This window comes from Neofelis nebulosa, chromosome 9, assembly GCF_028018385.1.
Source record: "Neofelis nebulosa isolate mNeoNeb1 chromosome 9, mNeoNeb1.pri, whole genome shotgun sequence".
Lineage (NCBI taxonomy): Eukaryota > Metazoa > Chordata > Mammalia > Carnivora > Felidae > Neofelis > Neofelis nebulosa.
Window position 1 is genome coordinate 89,602,312 of NC_080790.1, and position 23,494 is coordinate 89,625,805.

A 23,494-nucleotide genomic window follows, 5' to 3' on the forward strand; every position below is an offset into this window, starting at 1 on the left:
GAAGACTTACTTGGCTTTCTGAGCCTGGGCAGTGCCCCTCCCAGACCCCGTAACATCCTGTGCAGGCCCTGACATGCACCTGTGTTGTCTCCCCCTTCCCCAGAGTGGGTGCTCCTGGGGCAGGCTTCTCCACCACCTGGCTGCACCTGGCTGTCATTCAGTAGACATCCATTGAATGGAACCATCAATGTGTGGGCACATGTCAGCTAGTGTGACCCTAGTATCCAGGAGAACAGGAGCAAACACTTCAACAGGAATAATTGAAAAGAATCTTTTACTTATTCTAGAAGAAACATGAGCAAACCATCATATAGAAGAGAAAGGGTGTGAAATTAATGAAGGCACTAAAATACTTCAGTTCACTCCTTGATTAGAGCTGAAGAGAACTGTGTAGATAATTAACACAAGTGAACATCTTGCTGTAGAAATGAGCAAGTAATATGGGTGAGTGATTGGTGTCCTCGGAAATATCCCATAGGCTGCTTGTAAAAGCATGATGCCAGGCAGAGTGGCCACAGCAGTCGGCCGCTTCTGTGTGTACACCATCCATGCAAGGGCACCCAGGGAAGGGGCATGGGGCCTGACCCTCTATCCCAGGCTCACACTTGCAGGACTGCTTCAGGCTGGTGGAGGGGACACCTTACAGCTTGAAAGCCCCATATAGTCTACAAGACAGTGGGGAAGAAAAAACCAAATTTCCTACTATTGCCTTATTTTTAGTACCAGCTTTAAAAAAATATTTTTTAATGTTTTATTCATTTTTGAGAGAGAGAGACAGGTGGGAGGGGGAGAGAGAGAGAGAAACATAGAATCTGAAGCAGGCTCCAGGCTCTGAGGTGTCAGCACAGAACCCAACATGGGGCTCGAACCCACAGACTGTGAGATCATGACCTGAGCCAAAGTTGGCCACTTAACCAACTGAGCCACCCAGGCACCCCCTTTTTTAAAAAATTTTAATGCTAGTACCAGCTTTTGTATGTGAATCCACAGAGGTGAAATTGGGGCCGCAAGCAGCAGCCCCTGTCTGATCTATATATGTTTTTGAGATGACCGAGCCACCTGTGGAAGCTTGTTTTGAGCTGAAGAGGCCTTTTAAAGGAATAAGGAGTGAGAATGGGGCCCTGGGAACCATGAGGAAGAGGACCATGCAGGCACTGCCTATTTCATGCCAGGCGTGCGAGGCCCCAGCAGGCTCCATGAGGACCAGCCTGCAGCTCTGAGCATGGAAGGTGCCGTCCAGCTCGCTCAGAGACTGTCAGCAATGCAATTCTGGCTGAGTGCAGCAGAGGGGACATGGGTGGAGAGGGAGTGACAAGGTAACACTGCTGTGGCTGTCTGGTGCATAAAGCAGGGACCAGAAGGCCTGCAGGCATCAGGCTGACAGTGGGCTGGGCCATCCTCTGTTCAAGTGTGATCCATCCATGCTTTTTCTTGGGTCATTCCTAAAGAAAGCAGATGCTGAATGACATATTCCCCCACCCCAGGCCAGCGCCCCTCCCCAGCACGAGCCACATGCCAGATCTGCAGGCACACGTGCAGCAAAATGACCCACAGAGCCATCTGCTTCTGGTTTTCTCTCTGAGACACCCAAAGGAAATATAAGTGGGAGGGGCAGAGATTTTTCAAGGTGAAGTCAGATTTATTTGCATTCCAGTTCCCCCAGCAACGCACACCTAGAGGCCAGACTTGAAGTATTGAGACCAGAGGAGATATTACTCATCAACAACACAAATTTGAAGTAAAGATGAGGAGAGCAAATGCATCAGTGCCCTGTGCAAACCAGTGCAGCACCTCTTGATGCAGGGGACCACACGGGCTCCCTGACCCCGGAACTCAGCCTCACCTTCAGGCCGACCTCAGCAGGGCCTGCCAGCCTCCTCCACAGCCTCTCACAGTGCCTTGCCCTGTCCCTGTGGCCACAGAGCCCCATCTGCTTCTAACTTGTTGCTGAAACACAGATTCTCAACCTTTCTGATCCTTAGTTTCCTCAACTGTGAAATAAGGGGTAATCCCAGCCTCAGAGTTCATGTGGGGCTTAGGCAAGGCCCTGGGAGAGGTTGGCACCTGAAAGATGCCAGTTCTCTGTGCTTCTGCCCTGTCCTTCCTTAGCCAGTGGCCCACATGCCTGTGGTGGGGGTGGAGCTCTGCACAACTGTTCTTAGGCACAGATATGAGCTACTTAGAAATAAGATACCATTAGAGTTTGTGAGGGACAATTTAGAGTTTAGAGCTGTGTTTTGAAGGGGAGGGTGTGTCATTCCCTTGGGGGTGATGGCATCCCTGGAAATGACATTCTTTGTACTGCCCATTGTTAGCATCCAAGGGGTGTCTGTGTCACTGAGCATTTATTGAGTAGAATACATGAAACCATGAAAGGAATATTGACTTCCCACAGTTAAGAATCCAGACCTGCCCTGTGAAGGGGCATGATGTGGCATAAATTCCAAGTCTGTCTATGTTTGCAAACTAACTGCAGTGACACTGTTTCTCAGTGTGTCCTGTGCCAGAGGACGTGATTCCAGCAGTGGGGAAGGCACTGGTGTCCCCGCTCGGTGGACCAGCAGTGTTTAGCCATGTTCACCTCTAGGTTGCTCATTTTCCTGCTTTTATTATTTCACCGGACCCATGTCTGTGTTTCTCTAAAATAAAAATGGAATTTTGAAAGAAGACTTTTCTGACTTAAAAGTCTTAATCAGGATAGCTTGAAGCTCATAATCTAAAATTTTTCTTCATTTTTCTTTTTTTTTTTTCATTTCAACTCCCCTTTTGTGCTAAGAAGTGAATGCAAAGTCTTTGTTCCACTAAATGGCATGGGGATCCTCAAATGTTGAGGGAAGGATAATCGGCTCCTTCCCTAAAGACAATTAAATTTCAATTATTGGAGGTCTAGTCCCCCAAGATCACAAACATCACTACCAGGCAGTTCATATGGTTCATGGAGTGTTTGTCACACTTGGTAACATTGCTTTCTTTTTTAAATCGGGTGTGTATCCAACTCCTGCTGTGGAGGTTGGGTGATAATGGACATCACTCACTGAGCCAGGTGTGGGCAAGTGCAGGTCCTGGTCCTTGGGCTGCTGTGCCAACATGAACCTTACACACTCGCCTGGGGTCTATCCTCTCTCTGGCAGGGCCAGCTCACAATTGGGCAGGTGTCCCCTGCCCCCCCTCCCTCCATAGCTTCAAACTCCACTGAGCAGATGGACAGTGCAGGTGGCACATGGAAGTCATCCTTGACCTAGGAGCTTCAGAGATAGATTAAAGAGCAAAGAGAAAGTCCCCCCACCCTATCAAAGCTACCTTTGTCTAGGCCGTCCACAGTGCCCTGTTTAGATGGCTCCTTCACCCCCCAAGGGCTGGACTAGCTGGTTTGGAAACTCTGTTAATAGAAGTTTTTTGACTCCAGTTTCTACTTCCCTCTTTGACTCACCTCTCACCCCTTCGCATGCCTTGTGCCTCAGTTGTTTCCCTCTCTCCCCCGGCTCACTGCCTTCTCTGCTTGCTTCTGTCTATCCAGGTTCTTCCAGGGCAGCTCAGCTCTCTCCTGGTTGGACTCAGCTCTCTCTGCCATCTTGCCCTGTTGTATACCCTCTGCTTCTCCTTTTCATTCCTCTCCTCACTGTTTAGATACCCACAGCCTGCAGCCCTGTCTTTTCTGCCCTTTCTTGCCTCTCTATGGTGCCCACCCCTCCTGGCACAGTCCTCCCAACTCCATACTGAATGGACTTCCTGAATGAGGAAAACTGGTACCTGTTTGTTCTGTGCTTGTTTTTGTGTTCAAGGTCAGCCGGCAGACTTTGGGGCCATATGAGACAGTTTCAGTACATGCCCACACACATGCAGATACACACATAGACACACACACTTTCCTTCAGCAGTCTTCATCAGAGTCTCAAAACCAGAGCCCCTATTTTATTGTTCTTTTAACAAGTATTATTTGGAGTATACTATGTACCAGACGCATTCTGGTCCTGGGCATACAGCAGTGAAAAAAACATACAAAAATCTCTATCCTTGTGGAGCATATAGTATAGTAGGGAGTGGAGGACAGCAGGGTGAGAGATGAGAGCCCCAGATAGAGGGGAAAGTCAGTGCAAATTTAGAATATTTGGGGGACACCTTGGTGTAGAGCTTCCCTGAGCCAAGGTTTTCTGGGAACCCCAGCTAGAGATGCATACATGTAGTCCCCTTCCTCTGGGCTGAACTGGGCTCCCTCTGCACTGGCCATCACCCTCCTTAGGAGGTAGATGTGCCACAGGGTAGCAGGTGGCTGCCTCTTGCCAGGATCCCAGCTGAGGACAGGATGATCTGCCACTTCCTCTCATAGGAAGATTTAACTGCTCAGGATTCTTCCCCACAGGTGGGGAGATAAGAGTGGAAGAGCAAGGCATTTAAATTCTCCAACATGGTGCCCTCCTTGAGGAGCTCAGCCAACCTTGAACCTCTGTGTGTGAAAGCGACCTTTGGAAAAGGGATCTTCCATCAGGCAGTGTCCAAGTGGGCAGAAAACCATGGAGCCCCACCCCAAGACACTAGGTGATGGCCCACTGGCCCAGTCCTCAGACAGCCAGTGGGCCAGGGTGAGGAGGAGGTTGTGCCCAAGACACACGGGACTTGGTCTCCTCCTGGGCCTGAAGGTTGAGGAGGCAGCTGGTAGGGCACAGGCCAGTGGTGGGCCTCATGTGGTGGCGTCACTACTTTGTATGGGCCTCCAGGCTCTGCACAGGCCCCAGGAGTGGGTGCAATAGATGTGGGTGCCCCGCCCTGTTGGCCAAGCTGAGATGTGAGCCCAGTGCCTGTCATGAAGGGAACAAAGGCAGCATGCAGTTTCTCCCTCCTTGACCAATGTGATTGTTTGCTGAGGTCCATGTTGTATACACACACATCCCAAGGAGACAGCACCCCCAGCTTGGCACTGTGCTCCTGGCCACTGTGTATTCACTGGCCACAGAATCAAAAAGACTGTTCTCACATCATGAAGAGATGGAAGGAAGCAAACAAACAGGATTTATGCTTCAGTTACCTTTGCTTGGGAGCAGGCCCAAAAAGGTGTGCATCGCTGTCATTGTTTCCAAGCCTCCCAAGGCCCCAGCCTGCACTTCCCCTTTCCCCTTGTTTTCAGCCTGCCCTTGCCCAAGCCCAAGCTGCAACTCCCCATGTGAGGCTGCCCGCCCCCAAGTGGTTAAAGAGCATGCAGGCTTCCCTGGCGCAAATGCAGTCGTCATGTGACTTTCCTGTTTGTGGTCATTCCTCTGTCACCATCAAAGAGCTCCTGTGAGTCATCAGATGTGAAAACAGACAGATGATATCCTGGGTTCTCTTTGTCACCCAGGCATTGCGCTGAAAACCTGAATCTTTTCACCCATGATAGGCAAGAGTGTCCCCTCCGGTGATGGCTTCCTTTATCCTCTCTGAAGCCCAGAGTCCTTGCTAGTTGCCAATGTTTATCTTTTCAAACAGAGAGAAATAAAGATGTAAGCCATCCTTTTATCCCTAAGGGAAGGGGGGAGGGTGCCAACCTGTAAAGAAAGGAAATAAACCAGTCAAGGCTTCCATTGACTGAAACAGAGGCACTTGTAGTGTTTAGGGTCAGGGATTAGAAAGGGGTGGCAGGTTTTATGTTGTTTTATCTTATTTTCCCTTACTTTATGTTAGGGCCAAGACATCTTTACAGGTTCTCATTCTGTTCTAGCATGTTCCTCACTGGCCCTCTGAGACTCAGGTCCTCCTTTCTTCTTGCTTGAACCCTAGTGAGTCATGTCTCATTTCTGTATTCACATACTGAGAAGGCCCTTCCCAGGGTCAGAAGGGTGTTCTGGGGGTCTATGACCCTCCTCAGATCCCCAGAGACCTGTGAATGTCCTCCAGCCCCTAGAGCCTACAGTCTTGGGAAGGGTCAACATACCCACCCAGCCATCCATCCTGGTAGGAGATCCAAGAGATGACATTTCTTTAAAAATCATCTTTTATTTCTCATTGAGCTGAAGCCTCATCAGGCTTCCTCCTGCCTCTTATGAACAACATAGTTGCCTGATATGGTTCTCTCTATCAATTTAAAACCAACCTACCCAAACGCCCACAGTAGCAAAGCATTTTACAAGTATCCAGTCCTTGCAAGTGCCCTGTGGGGTTGTATATTGAGGTTGTCAAATACCTAGTGATATGGGTCACTAGGATCATAGGCTGTTACGGGCACAACTTCTAAACCCTAGGCCAGGATTTACACCACTGAGTTTGTTCTTCATTTGTATTCAGATAGGCTTAAAAGAAAAGTAGAATTTAAATAATTAGCCATGGCACAAATATTACAAGGAAGAATGCAACCAATAATTCCCTAACTAGACTTCTTTTTATCTAAAAGGACCTTTGAGGTATCTTCCAGCTCAGACTGATTGAATGGACCAGGCAGGTTAAGCCAGGACCCAGTTAGATGAAATGAGGGAACCCAGCCCAAGACTTACCTGCTTCATTCTTAGTTTTCTCTTGCTCAGAACATCAGGCTTTAGAAATAGTATGCAGAGTAGAAGAAAAAATTGGGGCCCAAAGACCTGTGGTCTTGTTCTGGCACATCCTCTGGCGTATCCCTCAGCCTTGGATGAGTCATGGAGGCTCACTGAGCTGTAGGACTGGAAGGTGGTATCACATACCTGCCTGCCCAGGTCAGCCACTGCAGGGCTGTGGGGTGACCTGGGTTTTAGGCACAAGAGGCAAAGTCTTTCTCCTTCCTGCATGTACCTCTCAGGACCTGGTTCTCTAGGTTTGCAATAGCAGTGCTGAGTACACCGCCTTCCCTGCACCATGGTTTATCACAAAGAGTAGCTTGGGCACGGTGTGCACAAGCCCCCACAGGCATCAGCTAGTCCTTCTTTAGGTTGGGTTCATCCAAAGATGAGCCCACATGTGACCCAGGTGATACAAGATGGCCTATAACCACCCCTCCCAGCCATCATTTATCCTTGGCCCTACTCTTCTGCCTATAGGTACTTGGCGCTCTATGCTTACAAGCCCCAGAAGAACGACGAGCTGGAGCTGCGAAAGGGCGAGATGTACCGCGTCCTAGAGAAGTGTCAGGACGGCTGGTTCAAGGGGACATCCCTGAGGACTGGGCTGTCTGGGGTGTTCCCAGGAAACTACGTGACTCCCGTCTCCAGGTGAGGCAGGTGTCGCTGCCTGGGAGAGGGGGGAACACACTACCCACATTCCCCTGCAACTGGTTACTGCCTGAAAATCATGCTGTGGTCTGGGCAAGCCAAAAACACAGTCCAGAAGTCAGCAAGGGTGCCCCTGCCCACAAGGTTTTGCCCCGTGAGCTCAGAACTCCCCTTGAGCAAGGGTTCTACATGGCCAGCTTTTCACTTTACGAATTAGGTTTTGCTTGTCATTCCTTCAGCAGGCACTGGCTGTGAGGGGAGAAGATGCCAGCAGAATGAGCTGGACTCAGGGCAGCAGCACAAAGTGAAATTGGAAGGTCCCCAGGAGAGTGAGATCTTGTGTGTGTGTGTGCACACATGTACCTGTGCCTGTGCATACAGTGTCTGTACAACTGGTGTGTGTGTGTGTGTGTGTGTGTGTCACACACATAAACCTGGTATACATAAAACTCACACACCTATGTATATACACAAGGGAAAAACATATTCTCAAAAGCTAACAGTTGTTATTGAGTGATGGTATTAAGAGTAATTCAAATTTTTCTTCTTGTGCTTTCCTGTCATTTACAGATTTCCTGTTATATCATTTTTATAAAACAGATAATGGAATTAAAAATTTTGCTCAAGAGGTTACCTGGAGTTGTCTGAGATTTTTCCATTAAGATAAGGGGTCCACTGTTGATTTCATTTGTCAGTCTCAGTTGTGGAAACCGTTCCTGGGCACAGCCCTGGATTCCTTCTCTCTCGGGGAAAAGACTGCCATTAAAATAAACAAATAATGCCTAGACCTTGCACTGATCACTAGACTGATTCATACTTTCCAGGGCACCCAGAGGAGCAGTGCTGGCCATGACATAGGCTTGCTTGTCACAGCATCCGATGGCCCTTCTTGGAAAGACCCATAATTTGTGAGCCCACTTTATTCAATTTTTACAGTTTTTTCCCTAGGGTAAAAGTGAGTTCAACAGGTAGCTGATGTGAATTTTTAAAAAAAATTCATGGCTTTGACTGGCTCACTGATGGAGTTCCTTGCTAGAGGCTAATTTCATGGCAGCTATAGGGGCTAAGAAAGAAAGGTGCTGTCGGTCCCTCGACAGCTGAGTCCTTTTCCAGGAGGCCTTTCTTCTCACGGAAGCCCTGACTTAGTGGTGGCTCAGGCCATCCCTGACCGAAGTCATGGCCCAGTGGTACTGAGCCTCAAGGAGTGAAGCACCCCACCTGGTGACGGGCCTGGCAGTGCCTGTTCTGACCCTCATGAATGAGACTCTGAGAGGACATAAGGGGAGTTTACCCAGATCTTAAACAAATGGAAGACATTTGATCCCTGAAACTGAACCCTGAGCAGCTTCCGAGTTCCCAGATTCTGCCATATCTTTCATGCTCACTGCCAGTACGTGAGTTTGGTGCAAGTACTCAGAGGTCAAAGGGCTAAAGCCCATTTTCAGAGTTGGCTGTGTTTCTCTTGTATTTCTTAAACACTGGAAACTCATTTCATCTGGAAACTCTGAGGTGAAAGGGCATCTATTTCTGGTATGAAACTGCAAGTTCCCTGACATCTCTCAGAAGGATGTGGTTTGTCTGTGCTCTTTCCCAGAAGCCAGCAGAAACAAGAAAGTGGCCATATCCAGAGGGAGATGGGTCCTTGCCATCCCACCACATGCCAGATGTGTCCAAGCCTTGGCTGTGGCCAGCTCAGTCACTCTTTCTGGATGTATTTGGGGACAGACACAGCTGTTTACTAAAATGAATCAAGGCAGTAGTTCTGGTACAAAATATTTGATTGATTGGGATCATCACTGGTTCTTAGGGTTCTTTTGCTGTTTCTTAACTATTTATATTGAAAGTGAACCCCCATGAAGGTTTTACAAAGGGTCCCCCACTGCCAAGTTTGAGCTCTGGGCATCGCTTAGGGGATTATCTCAGCATTGTTTTAGTGTTTATGCCCTGGGCTATGTGGCTTCACCTCTCACAGCCAGAAGGTATGAATGGGCCTTTATTGATGGCCTATATTGTGTGGTTTCATCTGTGACTTCACCTGACTGGATTCTGCTTTATTTCCTCAGGGCTCCGGTAGGAGGGGCTGGGGCACCCCGGAATAATGTTGTTGGAGGGTCTCCACTGGCCAAAGGGATGGCCACAACCATCCACCCAGGTGGTGGAAGCCTGAGCAGCCCAGCCACTGCCACGAGGCCGGCCCTTCCCCTCACCACACCCCAGGCCCAGCACCAGGCAGCCGCCCCCCCAGTGGGCAGTTGTCTGCGGCACACAGCCCAGCCAGCCACCAGCCAAGCCCGGGGCACCGTCCCCACAGGTACGTGACAGGCTCCTGAGACCTCACTCTGCGGGAAAATTTGACAAGTGGTTCTTGTAAGAAACATTATGACCTAGGTTTCAAGCAGTCCAACATGGGACAAGTCGTATTTGCTTATCATAATCCTAAACTTCTGCTAATCTTTAGGAAATGTAGTATTGACTTATATTACCCTGTCCTGGCAAAAAAAAAAAAAAAATGGGTTAGACAGTTCACAAATATTTATACATTTCATTGTAGCAAGAGGAGTGCATGAACTAATAAGATGAGCACTGGCACCTTTGGACGGCCCCTATGAGGTGGCTGGGCCAGCTGCACGGGCCTTCCATGTGCAGGACACCTGATCGGGGCTTTCCAGCTAGGCAGCTTCTTACCACGCAGAGCCAGAGTGCCCTTTTTCTGAAATGCTTTGAAGCTAGAAGCAGTGATGGTCACTGACCCTTCACCTTCATGCCAACTTTATCAATAGCCAGGCTGACATCGTTTAAGGAAAATCTTAGTATGGTGTGAGATGAAGAAAAAGTTATGAGGTGGATCTTATAGGCAGAAAGAAGGTAAACACTCTCGCTTGGAAGCTTAGCACTGAGCCATTAGGAACTGGGAGCCCACCCCAGTCACCTTCCCTTCACTGTGCAGTGAAGGAACCCAGGATGAGAGAGTGTAACTCTGACTTTTCATTTAAATGACACAGAATTCCTGCTCCACCCCAGCCTTACTCTCTCAGAAACCATCTATCTTCCTCTCAAAGTAAGGCTTAAAGGACGAAATATGTAAATTCTTTGGAGCAATAAAATACACGATTTTTTAGAATCTAGCCAGCCAGGAGATGGCCCATTAAAAGTGTTCTAGGAGGCATCTTCTCAAGTGTGAAAAGTGGGGATAATACTTAGCACAGCAGGGGCCATATTTTCTTCCGAGTCATGACTAATGGAACAAGAGGGTGGGAAGGCTAATGGAACAAGAGGGTGGCTGTCCACCCACCAACCTGCTTATTACTCTTTGGGGAAGTTGGCCTGCACATTCCCGTACTGGTGCCAGTCCAGGCTTGTGTGTGGCAGCAAGAGCTATCAAGACCATGATACAATCCTAGAATGAGATATGCACTACTGAGTGTTTTAGAGGACAGTCTGATTCGTTCAGCATGCCCACTGACAGAACAGGACGCTGTCCCTGCTCTCAGCTCTCATGGACCATCAGGGAATAGTGGTGCTAGGAAGGATTTGGGTGCTGATGGAGGGTTCAGCATGCACACTTGGTGATGACGAGGTGGGAGACTGGGAAAGGATCCTCAGAGGAGGCAGCAAAGTAACACTTGGGTAGGGAAACAAAGAAGGGTGCCATTTGAAGCAGGAAGAAAGGAATAGTCAAGTTAACAGAAGTGACAGAGAGCACATCTTGTGCAAACAGCTGCAAGCAGTTCAGTGAAGACAGAGTAAACACATGTCTGATTGAAGGCTTGAGACTGAGATCTGTGTTTGAATGCTGGGCTGCCATTATGATTGCTTGCCTCAGTTTCTTCCTCTGTAAAATGGCACCTACCTCCAGGGACAATGAGGATTGTCTAGCATGGCATATCTAGTGTGTATTCAGTACCTGTAGCTACTTTTATTCTTCTGTTAGAGAATAATAATATTAATAGAGTATTCAATGTATGAGGGTCCAAAAAAATAAATATAAATTATTACCAAAGGATCCAGGGGATTGAATTTTCTCATGAAGGCAGTGGGGACCCCCCCAAGAGCTTTTACATGAGAGGGATGGAACTTGACCAAATATTACCAGGCATGATAGGGAGGAAGAGCTGGTGTGGGGCAGCCTGAGGCTGGGAGCCACTAGAAAGGTGTTGCTGTCCTCAGGTGAGAGGTCACAGGGAAATGCAGAATTGAGGCAAATGACAAGACATTTAGGAGTCAGTATGGTTATGACTTGGAAATGGGCTGATGCTCAGGCAGAAGAAGGAACCAAGTCCAGCTACCAAGTTTCTGGACTAGTGACTGGGAGAATGACAATGGCATGCCCTGGTCTAGAAGAAACCAGAAGGGACTGGTTTATGGTGGAAGACAATGACATGTAGTTTTGCAAAGTGCAGTGGATACTGGCACGCTGTGACCCACAGGCTGATTTGGATCAGCATCATTACATGGGGCTTTTATCTCGTGTATGAATCCCACCTCACCATGGTAGAAGGCTGGCCCTGCCAGTCCAGCTTACCTTGTAGATAAGGGGCAGACATATGACCTAAATGCTGGGGTAGTCATGCTTGCATGTGACTTACATTCAGAAGCCACAAACATGAGGGGCTGTGTGGATCCTTTTTAAGAGAGAAGATAGTGGTGAAAACATCCAGCTTTTCAGGGGCAGGAGGGTGGACATCTGGTGTCTAGTGCCCTGTCATCAGTGGGTGCTGAGTAGACTTCTAGTGTCCAGTGCCAGTCATCAGTGGGTGCAGTGTAGACTTATGGTGTCCAGGGCCCAGTCATCAGTAAGTATAAGGTGGAAATCTGGTGTCCAGTGTGCAGCCTCATTCTGGATAGTGTTTATTTCCAGCAGCAATGAGATCTGCACCAAGGGAGCCTCGTGGGTGGGGTTGGCACTGCCTTGGCTATTGAGCCTCCAAGACTGACTCTGCCATCCCAGAGACTCTGTAAGTGCTTAAGAGTCTTTCATATATGTCTGTTTTGCTTAAATTAACCAAGATAAGTTCCGTTTTTACAACTCTGCCCCATGGTGAATAACTAGTTGTCTTTATACTAAAGGAGCTCTGCAGCAATATTATCTGGTGCCAGCCCTCTTGCCCCCAACAATTACCTCCCAAGCAACTATACTCATAGAATGGTTTAAGTTCATCTGATGGTGTTTATTGGTAGCCTCTAGCTAGAGACACAGCCACTGTAGTGGCGAAGTGGTTGACTGAGCCCACAGCAGAACTTCCTAACTGATGTGCCAGACAGGTCAGAAGTATACCGAGATTCTGACCTCCTTGACCCTTGGAGCACCCGGGCAGGACCTGGGGCAGCTAAAGTCCCAGGCCATGTCCCTTCTGGCTATAAACATCTCATCCACTAACACCAGTGTGCACTACACATGCTTCTATGTGCACCACAATATAGAGAGGTTGGGGAGCCCTGTTCCTCACTGAGAATGAATATCCTGGCACGGCAGCCCAGGGTTATTTGCACAAAATGCCAGTATGATGGTCTTTCTTTCTTTTTAAAGTTTATTTATTTATTTTAGAGAGAGAGGGGGAGAAAGGGAGTGTGGAGGGGGAGGGGCAGAGAGCAAGGGAGAGAAAATCCCAAGCAAGCTCCATGCTGTCAGCGCAGAGCCCTACACCAGGCTCGAACTCACAACTGCGAGATCATGACCTGAGCCGAAACTAAGAGTCACACACCCAACCAACTGAGTTGCCTAGGTGCCCCAGTATGATGTCCTTTCTAAGCCATGCCTTGCTAGCAACTTTCCCAGTTTAAAGAATAAAATGAGACCTACCAGTCATTTCTCCCTCTATGGAATAACAAGCAGAATTGAAAGAAATTGGCATGGCTAGGGGCAGTACAACGTTGCATCTCAGTCATTGATCACCATAGTAACCACCATGGTGTGACAAGCATTCTCTTCCATCAGACTAATTTTACATACGGGAAAAGTGAGGCACAGGATGTTTAGAACGGTTTCCTCAATGCCTTCCAACCTCATACTTATCCCCACACTATTGCTGTTACAGTCAGGTTAAAGAATGGCTCCTACCACATCATATCAGTAAATTAAATGCCACTGAGTTTCCATAGCATTTTCCACTTCATTCTGCATTTAGAGAGAAAAAGCACACTGTTGACAGTACAAGTAATGGATTGTTCACTGCAGTAATTGCCCATTTCAGCAGACCCCAACCCAGGCAGTTGAGAGGCGTTTCATCAATGTTCTCATCTTGAGCCAAAGTCAGGCAGTTTGACAAAGGCTTAATTGCATTGGCCATAGCATCCAATATGATTTGTTCTGCTTGATTAATGTGATTCTTTTTTCCAAGGGCAGAGCTCTCCCTGTAAAGTGCCAGTGTCCACACAACCTCATATCAGTGTTTAGCAGGGGCAAGAGCCTTGTACAGCCATTTGTTCATTAGCAAAAAAACAAAAAACAAACAAACAAAAAAACAAACAAAAAAAACAACAACAAAAAACAAAAACAAAAAGCCAACCAACCAACAAACAAAAAGATGAAAGAGAGGTAGATACATGCAAGGCACTCTGCTAGGCTCTGGGAGTACAGAGAAGAACCTATAGACCCTATTTTTACACCCAGTTAGAAGGGCAAGGAAACAAATTCTTTCCATAGAGTTTGAAAAGCACTGTAGTGGAGGTATCCAGAGGGTATTAAGAAAGCATGGAGGGGAGATATGTAATTCAGACTGGGGAGGAAAATGAGAGAATGGAAAGTTTTCAAATGGTGGTGATCCTGCCTTGATTCTTAAAGTACAAATAGGAACTATCTGAGCAGACAAAGCACAAATAGAATTCTAGCAAGGACAAAGACTGGCAATGGGAAATACCGGAGTGTCTATTTTGGGTAACTTTATTTGTTTTGATGTGACTAAAACAAAAGGTATGGAAGGAGAAGGCTAGGGTGTTAGTGACATTTTCTCTGAAGAGGCAAAATTTAATTTTAGATCTTAAAGCTAGGTAGAGCTTAGCATGCAGCAGGGGGTGAGGTGAGGTGGAAGTGTGTGGAAGGACAAAGAAAGAGAATGAGTGCCTGTGGCACAGCTGAAAGGTAAGCAGAGGAAGATCATGGAGGTTCCTTTAGACCATGTCATGGAATTTCAGTTTTTATGCTAAGGCCATTGGGGCACATTAGAGGGTTTTAAATAATAGATAGAATCAAAGTTTTGTATCTAAAGGATAAAGCTAAACTTCTGCTTATGACCGACCTAATGTAGTGAGGACAGGATTTGCCCTTCTACCAGAAACAATTTATAAGAACAACCGTTTGCAAGATGTCAGACATTGGAAAATCATCCATGATAATGGGACATGAGGTGTGCCCCAGCTTATTGCCTGGAGAGAAGTTCCAGACTGTGGCACAGGGAGCAGTAACAACATGGAGGCCAGAGGGCTTCCTGAAGTGAGGATGTGGAGTGAGAGTCTGGATGATGAAGGTGGTTGGAGTTTGAAGGTCAAAACCTAGAGAGGAAAGAGGGCTGCATAGGAAGAAAACCTCAAAGGATGCAGGGTGTCCTCTTGAGTAGTTTGCTGAGAAGTAATCAGCATATGCATGTGAAGAAACTATACAAAGCCAGGGAAACTATGAGAGCAAGGATCAGTGCTATCAGTGTCCCGCATTCACAAAGTACTGGAAATAGTGCCTGCTGCACAAGCCAGATGGAAAAACAGTTTGCGGGGCATTGAGTCGTCTATGCAGAAGGACCTTGCCTCAGTCCCTAGACTAAGCACTGCTCTAGTCCCACCCAACTAGTCTTAAAAGCAAACTCAAAAAGATCAAACTGTTTCCAATTAATTTAACAGTGTTGCAGGACTAAGATCAAGAGTATCTTTAAGACTGCAAAAATACCCAGCTCTCAACATAAAAATAACAACATCTGATACCAATAAAAAATTCTTAGGCACACAGATGGAAGTATGACCCACAATGACAAGATAAACCAATCAGAACTGACCCAGATATTAGAATTAGCAGAGATTAAAACAGATATTATAATTGCATTTATTACTATGTGCTCATAGATTATAACGTGCTCAGAAAATTAAGTAGACACTTTAGAAGATATCTTAAAGACCCAAGTCAAACTTCTATATATAAAAACTACAGTGAGATCAAGAATACAGTGGATAAAATTAGTAGATTAGACATTGCTGAAAAAAATATTAATGAACTTGAAGGTATAGCAATAAAAACATGAAAAATGAAAAACAAACATAAAAGAGAAACTTTAAAAATGAGCATCATAGAGCAGTGACAACTTCAAGTGGCTTTATGTATGTGTAATCTCCAAAGTAGAGGAGAAAGGGGTGAGATAGAAAGATTATTTGAAGAAATAAAAGATAAAATTATTCTAAATTTGATTTAAACTGCAAATTCACAGATCAAAGACAGCTGGTGGGCCTTGAGCACAAGAAACATGGGGAAAACTACACCAAGGAAAATGATAATCATATTGTTCAAAATCTGTGATAAAATCTTAAAAAGCAACAAGGGGGAAAAAAAGCTACATTACATAAAGTAGGAAAGAATAAGGATGACTGTATACTTCTTGTTGGGAACACTTAAGTGAGAAAATAGTGGAGTAACTGAAAGAAGTACTGAAAGAAATATATCTGCCAAGTTAGCATTCTATACCCAGGGAAGTTTCTTTCAAAATGAAAGCAAAATAATTATTCACACATAGTAAAGCTAAAAGATTTCATTACCAACAGACCCACACTATGACAAATATTAGGCAAAATTCTTTACGAAGAAGGAAAATGGTATCAGATGGAAATACACTGAAGGGAGTGAATGTAGGAAGGGAGTGAAGGACACAAGAAATGGAAACTGCATATATAAATATATGTTTTTTCTCATTATTTAAATACCTTTAAACTATAACGGACTGTTTAAACAAAAATAAAAACAATGCAGTGAAGGATCTAAAACACATGTAAAAGTAAAATGTAAAATGGTAAAGGTACCAGAATGGAGGAATATACTATTATACTAAACTATTATATACTATTATACTATGATAAGTATGTTTTTATACTATGTGTGAAGAGTTATGGAATCACTTGTAGGAAGACTATAATAAATTAAAGATGTAAGCAAGCACTAAATATCAAAACAGAGTTGCAGCAAATAAACTGACAAAGGAGGTAAAATGGAACCACAAAAACTTCCAATTAATTCAAAAGAAGACACAAAAAGAGAGGAAAAGAAATAAAGATGCATGGGTAAAATGGCAAACATGTAGTAAAGTGTAGGTTTAAACCTGATCATGTAAATAAATGTAAATGGTCTAAACAACTTTAAATAGAATGCAGAGATTGTCAAGTATTCTTTAAAAAACAAAACAAAAACAAAACCTAACCATATGCTGTTAACAGAAAACATATTTTAATACTTAAATACATAAACACAAATAAGTAAAACAATAAAAAGTAAAAGGATCAAGAAAAACAGTTGACTTTCATTATTCACAGTAGCTGTACTTTATACATTTTCCATGGACACTCTATTAGTGAATCCTGAACCATTGCTCCTAAGTGAAATGCATATATGTGTGTATATCTCACAAAGATTATAATCTTAAATATTTTTTAAAAGTCATTCTGGTAGATTCTATTTATTTTACAAAAGAGAAAATCAGGTTCAGAGGCAAACTGCCTGAGGCCACCCCACTAACAGGTGATAAGCAGGATTCAAACATGTCCAGTTAGTCCCAGGGCCAGAGCTTCTTGCACTGCACTGCCCTGCTCCCTCCCATCTCTGTCCCTGGGCAGAGCCTCATCCTGTTGCACTTCAGCAGGGAAAATGTGACTCAAAATTTTTGCTAGTATATGCATGTCTGCAAATGACTACAAAAGCACCACAGGTACTGATTTGGGGGTTACAAATCAATTTTAGCTGGTAGATGAATTTGCACATATAGCATCTATGAATAATGAGATCTATGTACCATGCTAATACTACTAAAAATAAGTCTGAAATGGTTATATTAATATCATGCTAGAATTTATAACAAAGAATATTATTACTAAAATAAAAGGCAATTTCATAATGATAAAGGGGTCAGTTCATTAAGAGGACTAAGTGCTTATGTCCAAATAACAGAACTTCAGAATGTATAAGCAATTACTGATAAAGATGCAAGGAGAAATAGACAAATCTGCAATTATAGTCAGAGATTTCAATACTTCCCTTGATAATTGACAGAACAAGTAGACAATATTGGTAAGAATACAGAACACTATAGCAAGCTATAACCAACTTGACTTAATTGACATTTATGGAGTACTACACTAACAACAGCCAAACACACATTCTTTTCAAGTGCACACAGAATATTTACCAAGATGTACCACATTCTGGGCCATAATATTTAAATCTCTAAATTTAAAAGAATTCAGGTTTCATAATACATTCCCTGACCAAAATACAGATGAATTAGAAATTAATAACACAAAGATACCCCCGAATATTTGAAACTAAATGGCACACTTAAAAGTAACCCATGGATGAAAGAAGAAATCAAAAGCGATATTGGAAAACATTTTGAAATGAATGAAAATGAAAATACAGCATATCAAAATTTGTGGAATGCCACTAAAGCAGTACTTAAGAGAAAATTTGTAGCACTAAACACCTATGTTAGGAAAAAAAAAATATCTCAAATCAATCTCCTCAGTTTTACTTTAAGAAACTAGAATAAAAAGAGCAAAGAAACTATAAAAGAACCAGAAATAATCAGTGTGGAAATAAATGAAATAGAAAATGGAAAAACAGTTGAGAAAGTCAATGAAACAAAATTTGGCTCATTGAAAAGATCAGTAATAAAACTGGTAAACATCTAGCCAGAGGGATAAAGAATAAAGAGAGGATACACAGATTATCAATACCAGGAATAATAGAAGTCACATCACTTCAGATTTTATGGAATAATAAGGGCTTATAAAAAATTATGCCAATAAACTCAACAAATTAGACAAAATGGATAAATTTCTTAAAAAACATAAATTAACAAACTTAAAAAAGTAAATAACCTTAATGGGCCTGTATTTATTAAAGAAATTGAGTTAGTTAAAAACTTTCCACAAAGAAATCTCCAGGCCTTAGTAGCTTCATTGTTAAGTTATGTCTAATGGTTAAGGGAAAAAATACAACAATTCTATGGAAACTTCCAGAAAATTGAAAAGAAGGGAGAATATTTCCTAACTTTTTCTATAAGGCCAACTTTACCCTCATACCCAAATCAGACAAAGACATTAAAAGAAAATAAAACTACAGACCAATATCACTCATAAATATAGATGTAAAAACACTAAATAAAATTTAAGCAATCAAATAGATAATGTATCAGGACCAAGTAGAGTTTCTCCTAGGAATTCAAGTTTTTATTAACATTTAATGATCAATATAATTTACTGTATTAACAAACTAAAGAATAAAAATAACATGGTCAGTTTAATAGATGTGGGTTTTTTTTTAAATCTAATGCTCATTCCTGATTAAAAACTGTCAAAAATGAGAAAATAGAACTGAGCTTCTTGACCTGATAAAGGGCATCCATGAAAACCATAGCTAACCTCAGACTTAATGGTGAGAGACTAAAAACTTTCCCTCTGAGATCAAGATTAAACAAGGATATCCACTCTTGTCATTTCTATTCAATATTGTACTGTATGTTCTAGTCAGAGCAGTTAGTCAAGACAAAACTATAAAAAGCATGTAGATCAGAAAGAAGGGAGAAAATTATGTCTATTTGCTGATAACATGATCTTGTATATAGAAAACCCTGGGGAACCCACACTCACACAAAAAGCTTTCTTTAGAGCTAATAAATTAGTTCAGCAAGTTTCCAGGAAACAAGATTAATATACAAAAATCAATTTTATTTTTACATAGTACCAGTGAATAATTGCAAATTGATGTTTTAAAAAATGACAGCAATTTTAATAACATGAAAAATATAAATTAGTTAGGGATACATCTGATAAGAGAAGAGGACATCCTGTCTGCTGAAAACTACCAAATATTGCTGAAAGAAATTGAATAAGACTGAAATAAGCAGAGAAATATACTTCATTTATGAGTGAGAGGACTTAATTTGTCAAAGTAATTATTCTCCAAAAATTTGACCTATAGATTCAATGGAATACTAATCATGATCTCACTCAACTTTTTTGTAGAAATTGGTAATCTGTTTCTCAAATTCACACAGGCATACAAAGGACCTAGAATAGCCAAAACAACCTTGAAAAGAACAACAAAGTTGGAAGGCCACACTGATTTCAAGACATATTATAAAACGATAGTAACCAAGTTAGTGTGATACTGGTATAAAAGTAAGCCACTAGATCATTAGATACTTTTTTCTGAAAACAGAAAAGTGTCCATTAAATTTGCTGCCAGGTGGAGTCATAATTGATCTTGTTCAGATAATATTTGATGGAATGAAGGTAAGAAACCATATTTTAGTAGACTGAGAAGTGAATGAAGGACTCCTGGATAGTATAGGAGAGTGAGTTCATGTGGAAATCCCCTATTCTCTCTGTTTTAAACACAGAAATGGGTTTTTTAATTTTTTACAAATGAACTTTATGGATCTAAACAAAATGGAACACACAATATTAAGTGGGATTGAAGCATTGGCTAACTGGAATGAAAAGCAGGCAGTGTTGGCTAACTTTCAACTCCTGCAGGAGAAAATAGACAGGAAGTCCCTGGTGAGTATCAGGGGATCAGAGCTAGGTGCAATTGTTTGAACAGCTACAGTCTCTTCTTCGAGAATGGTTACTACTGAGCTACTCTCTGGGGTATGGGAGAGAATAGAGAGTGCTACTTGGGCATAGAGCTGAGTTTGGCTCTGGCCTGAAGACAAGATCTGCACCATTCTTACAGGACCAGAGTTCAAACCATCCTGTTACAGCTGGTTCTGAGGGGGAGGTCCCAGAGTACCATTCAGAAGCTTCAGACTGAGGAAAAAATAGCAATAAGACTGTCATACACAAGACGAGTGTGCATACTGAAGTCTCAAAGCACAGGGGGAACACTAACGCATAAAAGATAGCCAATAAACTGAAGAAATGGGAGAGAAATGAGAAAGAAATCTGAAAAAGTCTTTGATATCAGTATATTTAAGATCCTCTAAAAGGAAAAATAAAGAATAACATCTAACCATCCCCCCCCCAAAAAAAAACAAAGAAAAAACAGGGTGTATGAAGGGGAAAAATTAGATGGATAGCTATGAATCTGAAACTGATGAATATGAAAAAAAAACTTGAAATTTTGGAAAGGGAAAAAATATATATTTTAAATACAAAATCCTTATAGGTGACATAATTTCTAGACTGGACACAGTCAAAGATGGATAGTAGTGACACTAGAACACAGAGCAGAGACGAAAACTTCCATTACAGCAAATACAAATCACACAAAGAAATGAGTAAAAAGTAAGAAAGAACAAGTGTAGACACAGCCAAAGATGGAATTAGTGACACTGGAAGGCATACATGGGAATTTATCCAGAACACAAAGCAGAGATGAAAACTGCTATGAGAGCAAATACAGATCATGCAAAGAAATGAGTGAAAAGTAAGAACCAAAGCAGACACTATTCAAGGACACTAGGTATAAAGAAAAACAGGAAAAGGAGGTACTGGCTAGTAGAAGGACTATTTTTGAAATTAGAGCTGTAACTTACTTATTAAATTACAGGAGGAAAGTTAATAAATTTAATACAAGCAAGAAAGGGATGAGCCAGGAGAAAGGATTGAGATGAGTATGAAGGGGTAGACCTGTTGGGACCATATATCCTTGAGATTAGAAGGCGAGGTGGGTATAGATGTGGATGAGTTGAGAGAGAGGCTGGCCTGAAGTTTGGGGAGTTGCCAGTGTTCTATTACATCCATGAAGTTGGAAGTGATAAACTTGAGAATAAGAAATGGACAATATTGATGGTAAGATAGGTCATTTATTCATTCAACTACTCTTTTTAAATCACCTACAGGATGACATGGCAGTGAACTGAGTGAGGCCCAATGGTATTTAGGCACTCCAGAACTGCTGGAGCCTGCCAAAGCTTTAAAGAGGAGAGGCAAAGACTAACAGAGACTGTGCAATAATAGCATTTTCTCAAGCTGCTTGCCTCTGTTGTACAGGTTGCTTTGACATTGCTAACTAGTAGGATGACTAGAGAGATAGCAGTCTAGGTCAGTCTGAGGTTGGGTGACACAGGGTGGGTAAAATTGAGGTTAAATCCCACTGATCATGAATGAAACCCTACTTTCTTCTACGAGCCAGTGTGATGAGTCATGCTCCTCTTTCTCATGGAGTTTTTGTTTTTTTCTTCTCCAGTGGTTCAATTCTGTGAAATCTGTAGAGATGTTTTAGCTGAGGTTCTCTTTTCTCAAAAACTTGTTCATTCATTTAAGAAATTTATCAAGCATCTACTGCATTCTGGGCACCAATCCAGCTGTTTGGAAAATATCAGTAAATGTCCCACCCTCGTGAAACTTACCTTGTAGTGGGGGGAGACAGGTAATGGGCAGTGAACACATAATGAAGAGTGCATCATACAAACTGTTAAGAGCAGATAGTGCCATGGGAGGAAAGGGAAATTAAAGCAGGGGAAGTGGGTCTGGGATCACAGAGTGGCAGCCTGCACTTTTTGGTGGGTTGGCAAGGACAGGTTTCCATGAGAAGGTGGTGTCTGAGGTGATCAGAAGCAGCCCGAAGCAACCAAGGGGCCATGTGGCTCTCTGGGGGAGAAGAGAGTGGTATGTACAGCAGTCTCTGAGGTGACAGAGAGCCTGTGTTGGGGGGAGCAGCCAGGAGGCTAGAGTGGCTGAGAAGAGGAACAAGGGAGAGAACTGGGAAGGGGGTCAAAGAGATTGCCTGGCAGACAGGCTTAGAACTTTCTGGAACACCCTGTCCTCTTACATTGGGTTTGGCAGGGCAATGTGGCAGGCATGTGGAAGCAAGCCAGAGGTGGAGGGGAGTTGTGTGGGACTTGGTAGAAGAATCTAGAGCAGCCCCTGCAGTCTTTCGGGCCCAAGTGATTGTTCTTTCCTTGCCAAGCCACCACTTCTCATTCCAAGGCCAGGGGGCTGGGGTGAAGGAGAGTTCAGACAGCTGGGGAGAGGTAGACAAATGGCCCCAGGAGCACTGTCCAAGTCACGGGTTACCTCGGGCTGATTAAGTGACCCCAGTGGCTTCATCGATCTGCATAGTTACCTAACTTGGTCTTTTGAAGTGTGGGGCCATGTTGAATGAGGATTTAAACCCACCCCAAACCCTGAATACTTTTAAAACTATAAATCAGTCTTTATATATTTTTACCTCCTAGAAACAGAGGACACGGTGAGAGTCCCTGAGTCCTGAAGAACCCGGGATCACATAATCAGATCTCACCCACTTTTCCCACGCAGTGCTGTCAGAAGGAAGAGCCCTGGCTTGCATGTGGAGGGCTGTCATTTGTCGAGCTGAGTTACTTCATATGCCGGGGAAGCGCTGTTAGGATTTATGAGTAGATTATCTATTCAAGGCATATTTGGGCACTGAGAATATTGTTTTATCACATGTGTTTTTTCATGTTGCTAAAGCCATGAATGCCATGAATTCTGATGGTAGAAAATAAGGACAGTGTGATGTGTAATTGTTCTCTGGGCGACAGTGCAAAAATGACTGAATCTGACTTGCATGATGTTGCATGGGACCCATGGTGAGAAGTGGTATTGGGTGCCACAACCTGTGTCTCCCTTTGGATCACCAGCCCAGCCCACAAGTCACCATTCATCTGGTGTGGCTCATTCTGTCCTCCTGTAGGTTTCTTCTGTAATTAGTAAGGAGACAGTTCTTCAAAATCACTAGCACAGGCTACAGCAAGATTAATTTTAATTTGGTGTTGTGTTTAGAAGGAACTTTATGTTTTCAAATGACAAAGTTTTACAAATGTTATGCCTTTAGACCCCTAACATCCTTAGGAGGCATTTTTGCTGGCAGTAGGGGGCAGATTTGTCATTGTGTGGTTCCTCATGTGTGAATCTATAAACTGTTGCTTCCATGTGTAGGCAAGGCAACAAGCTCAGGCAGATTGCAGGGGGCAGAGTGATGGTTCTCCCCAAGGCTGCAGCTGCCTTTATGATGTGCCTGTCACCAGCTAAAGCTGCCTCACACACTTGGCTGTAGCTCAGCCAAGTCAAGTACCAAGTGTGCACAAAAGACTGGGTTATAGTTCTGGGGTGGAGATGAATCAGAATTGTGCTCTTGGCAATGATCACCTTACATGCAGTGGTGTCTAAGAGTTCTGGGGCATCTTGGGGCT

At 43.6% G+C, this 23,494-nt stretch overlaps 1 protein-coding gene across 2 annotated transcripts in view; it reads left to right on the plus strand.

Moving 5' to 3' along the window:
- Positions 1-23,494, plus strand: part of SH3RF3 (SH3 domain containing ring finger 3) — a 374,110-nt gene that overhangs the window by 288,273 nt on the left and 62,343 nt on the right. For both annotated transcript variants that reach the window (XM_058684636.1, XM_058684637.1), the window contains exons 6-7: positions 6,981-7,151; positions 9,215-9,462. In XM_058684636.1, the coding sequence (XP_058540619.1) occupies positions 6,981-7,151; positions 9,215-9,462 (419 nt within the window). The remainder of the gene's footprint in view (positions 1-6,980; positions 7,152-9,214; positions 9,463-23,494) is intronic.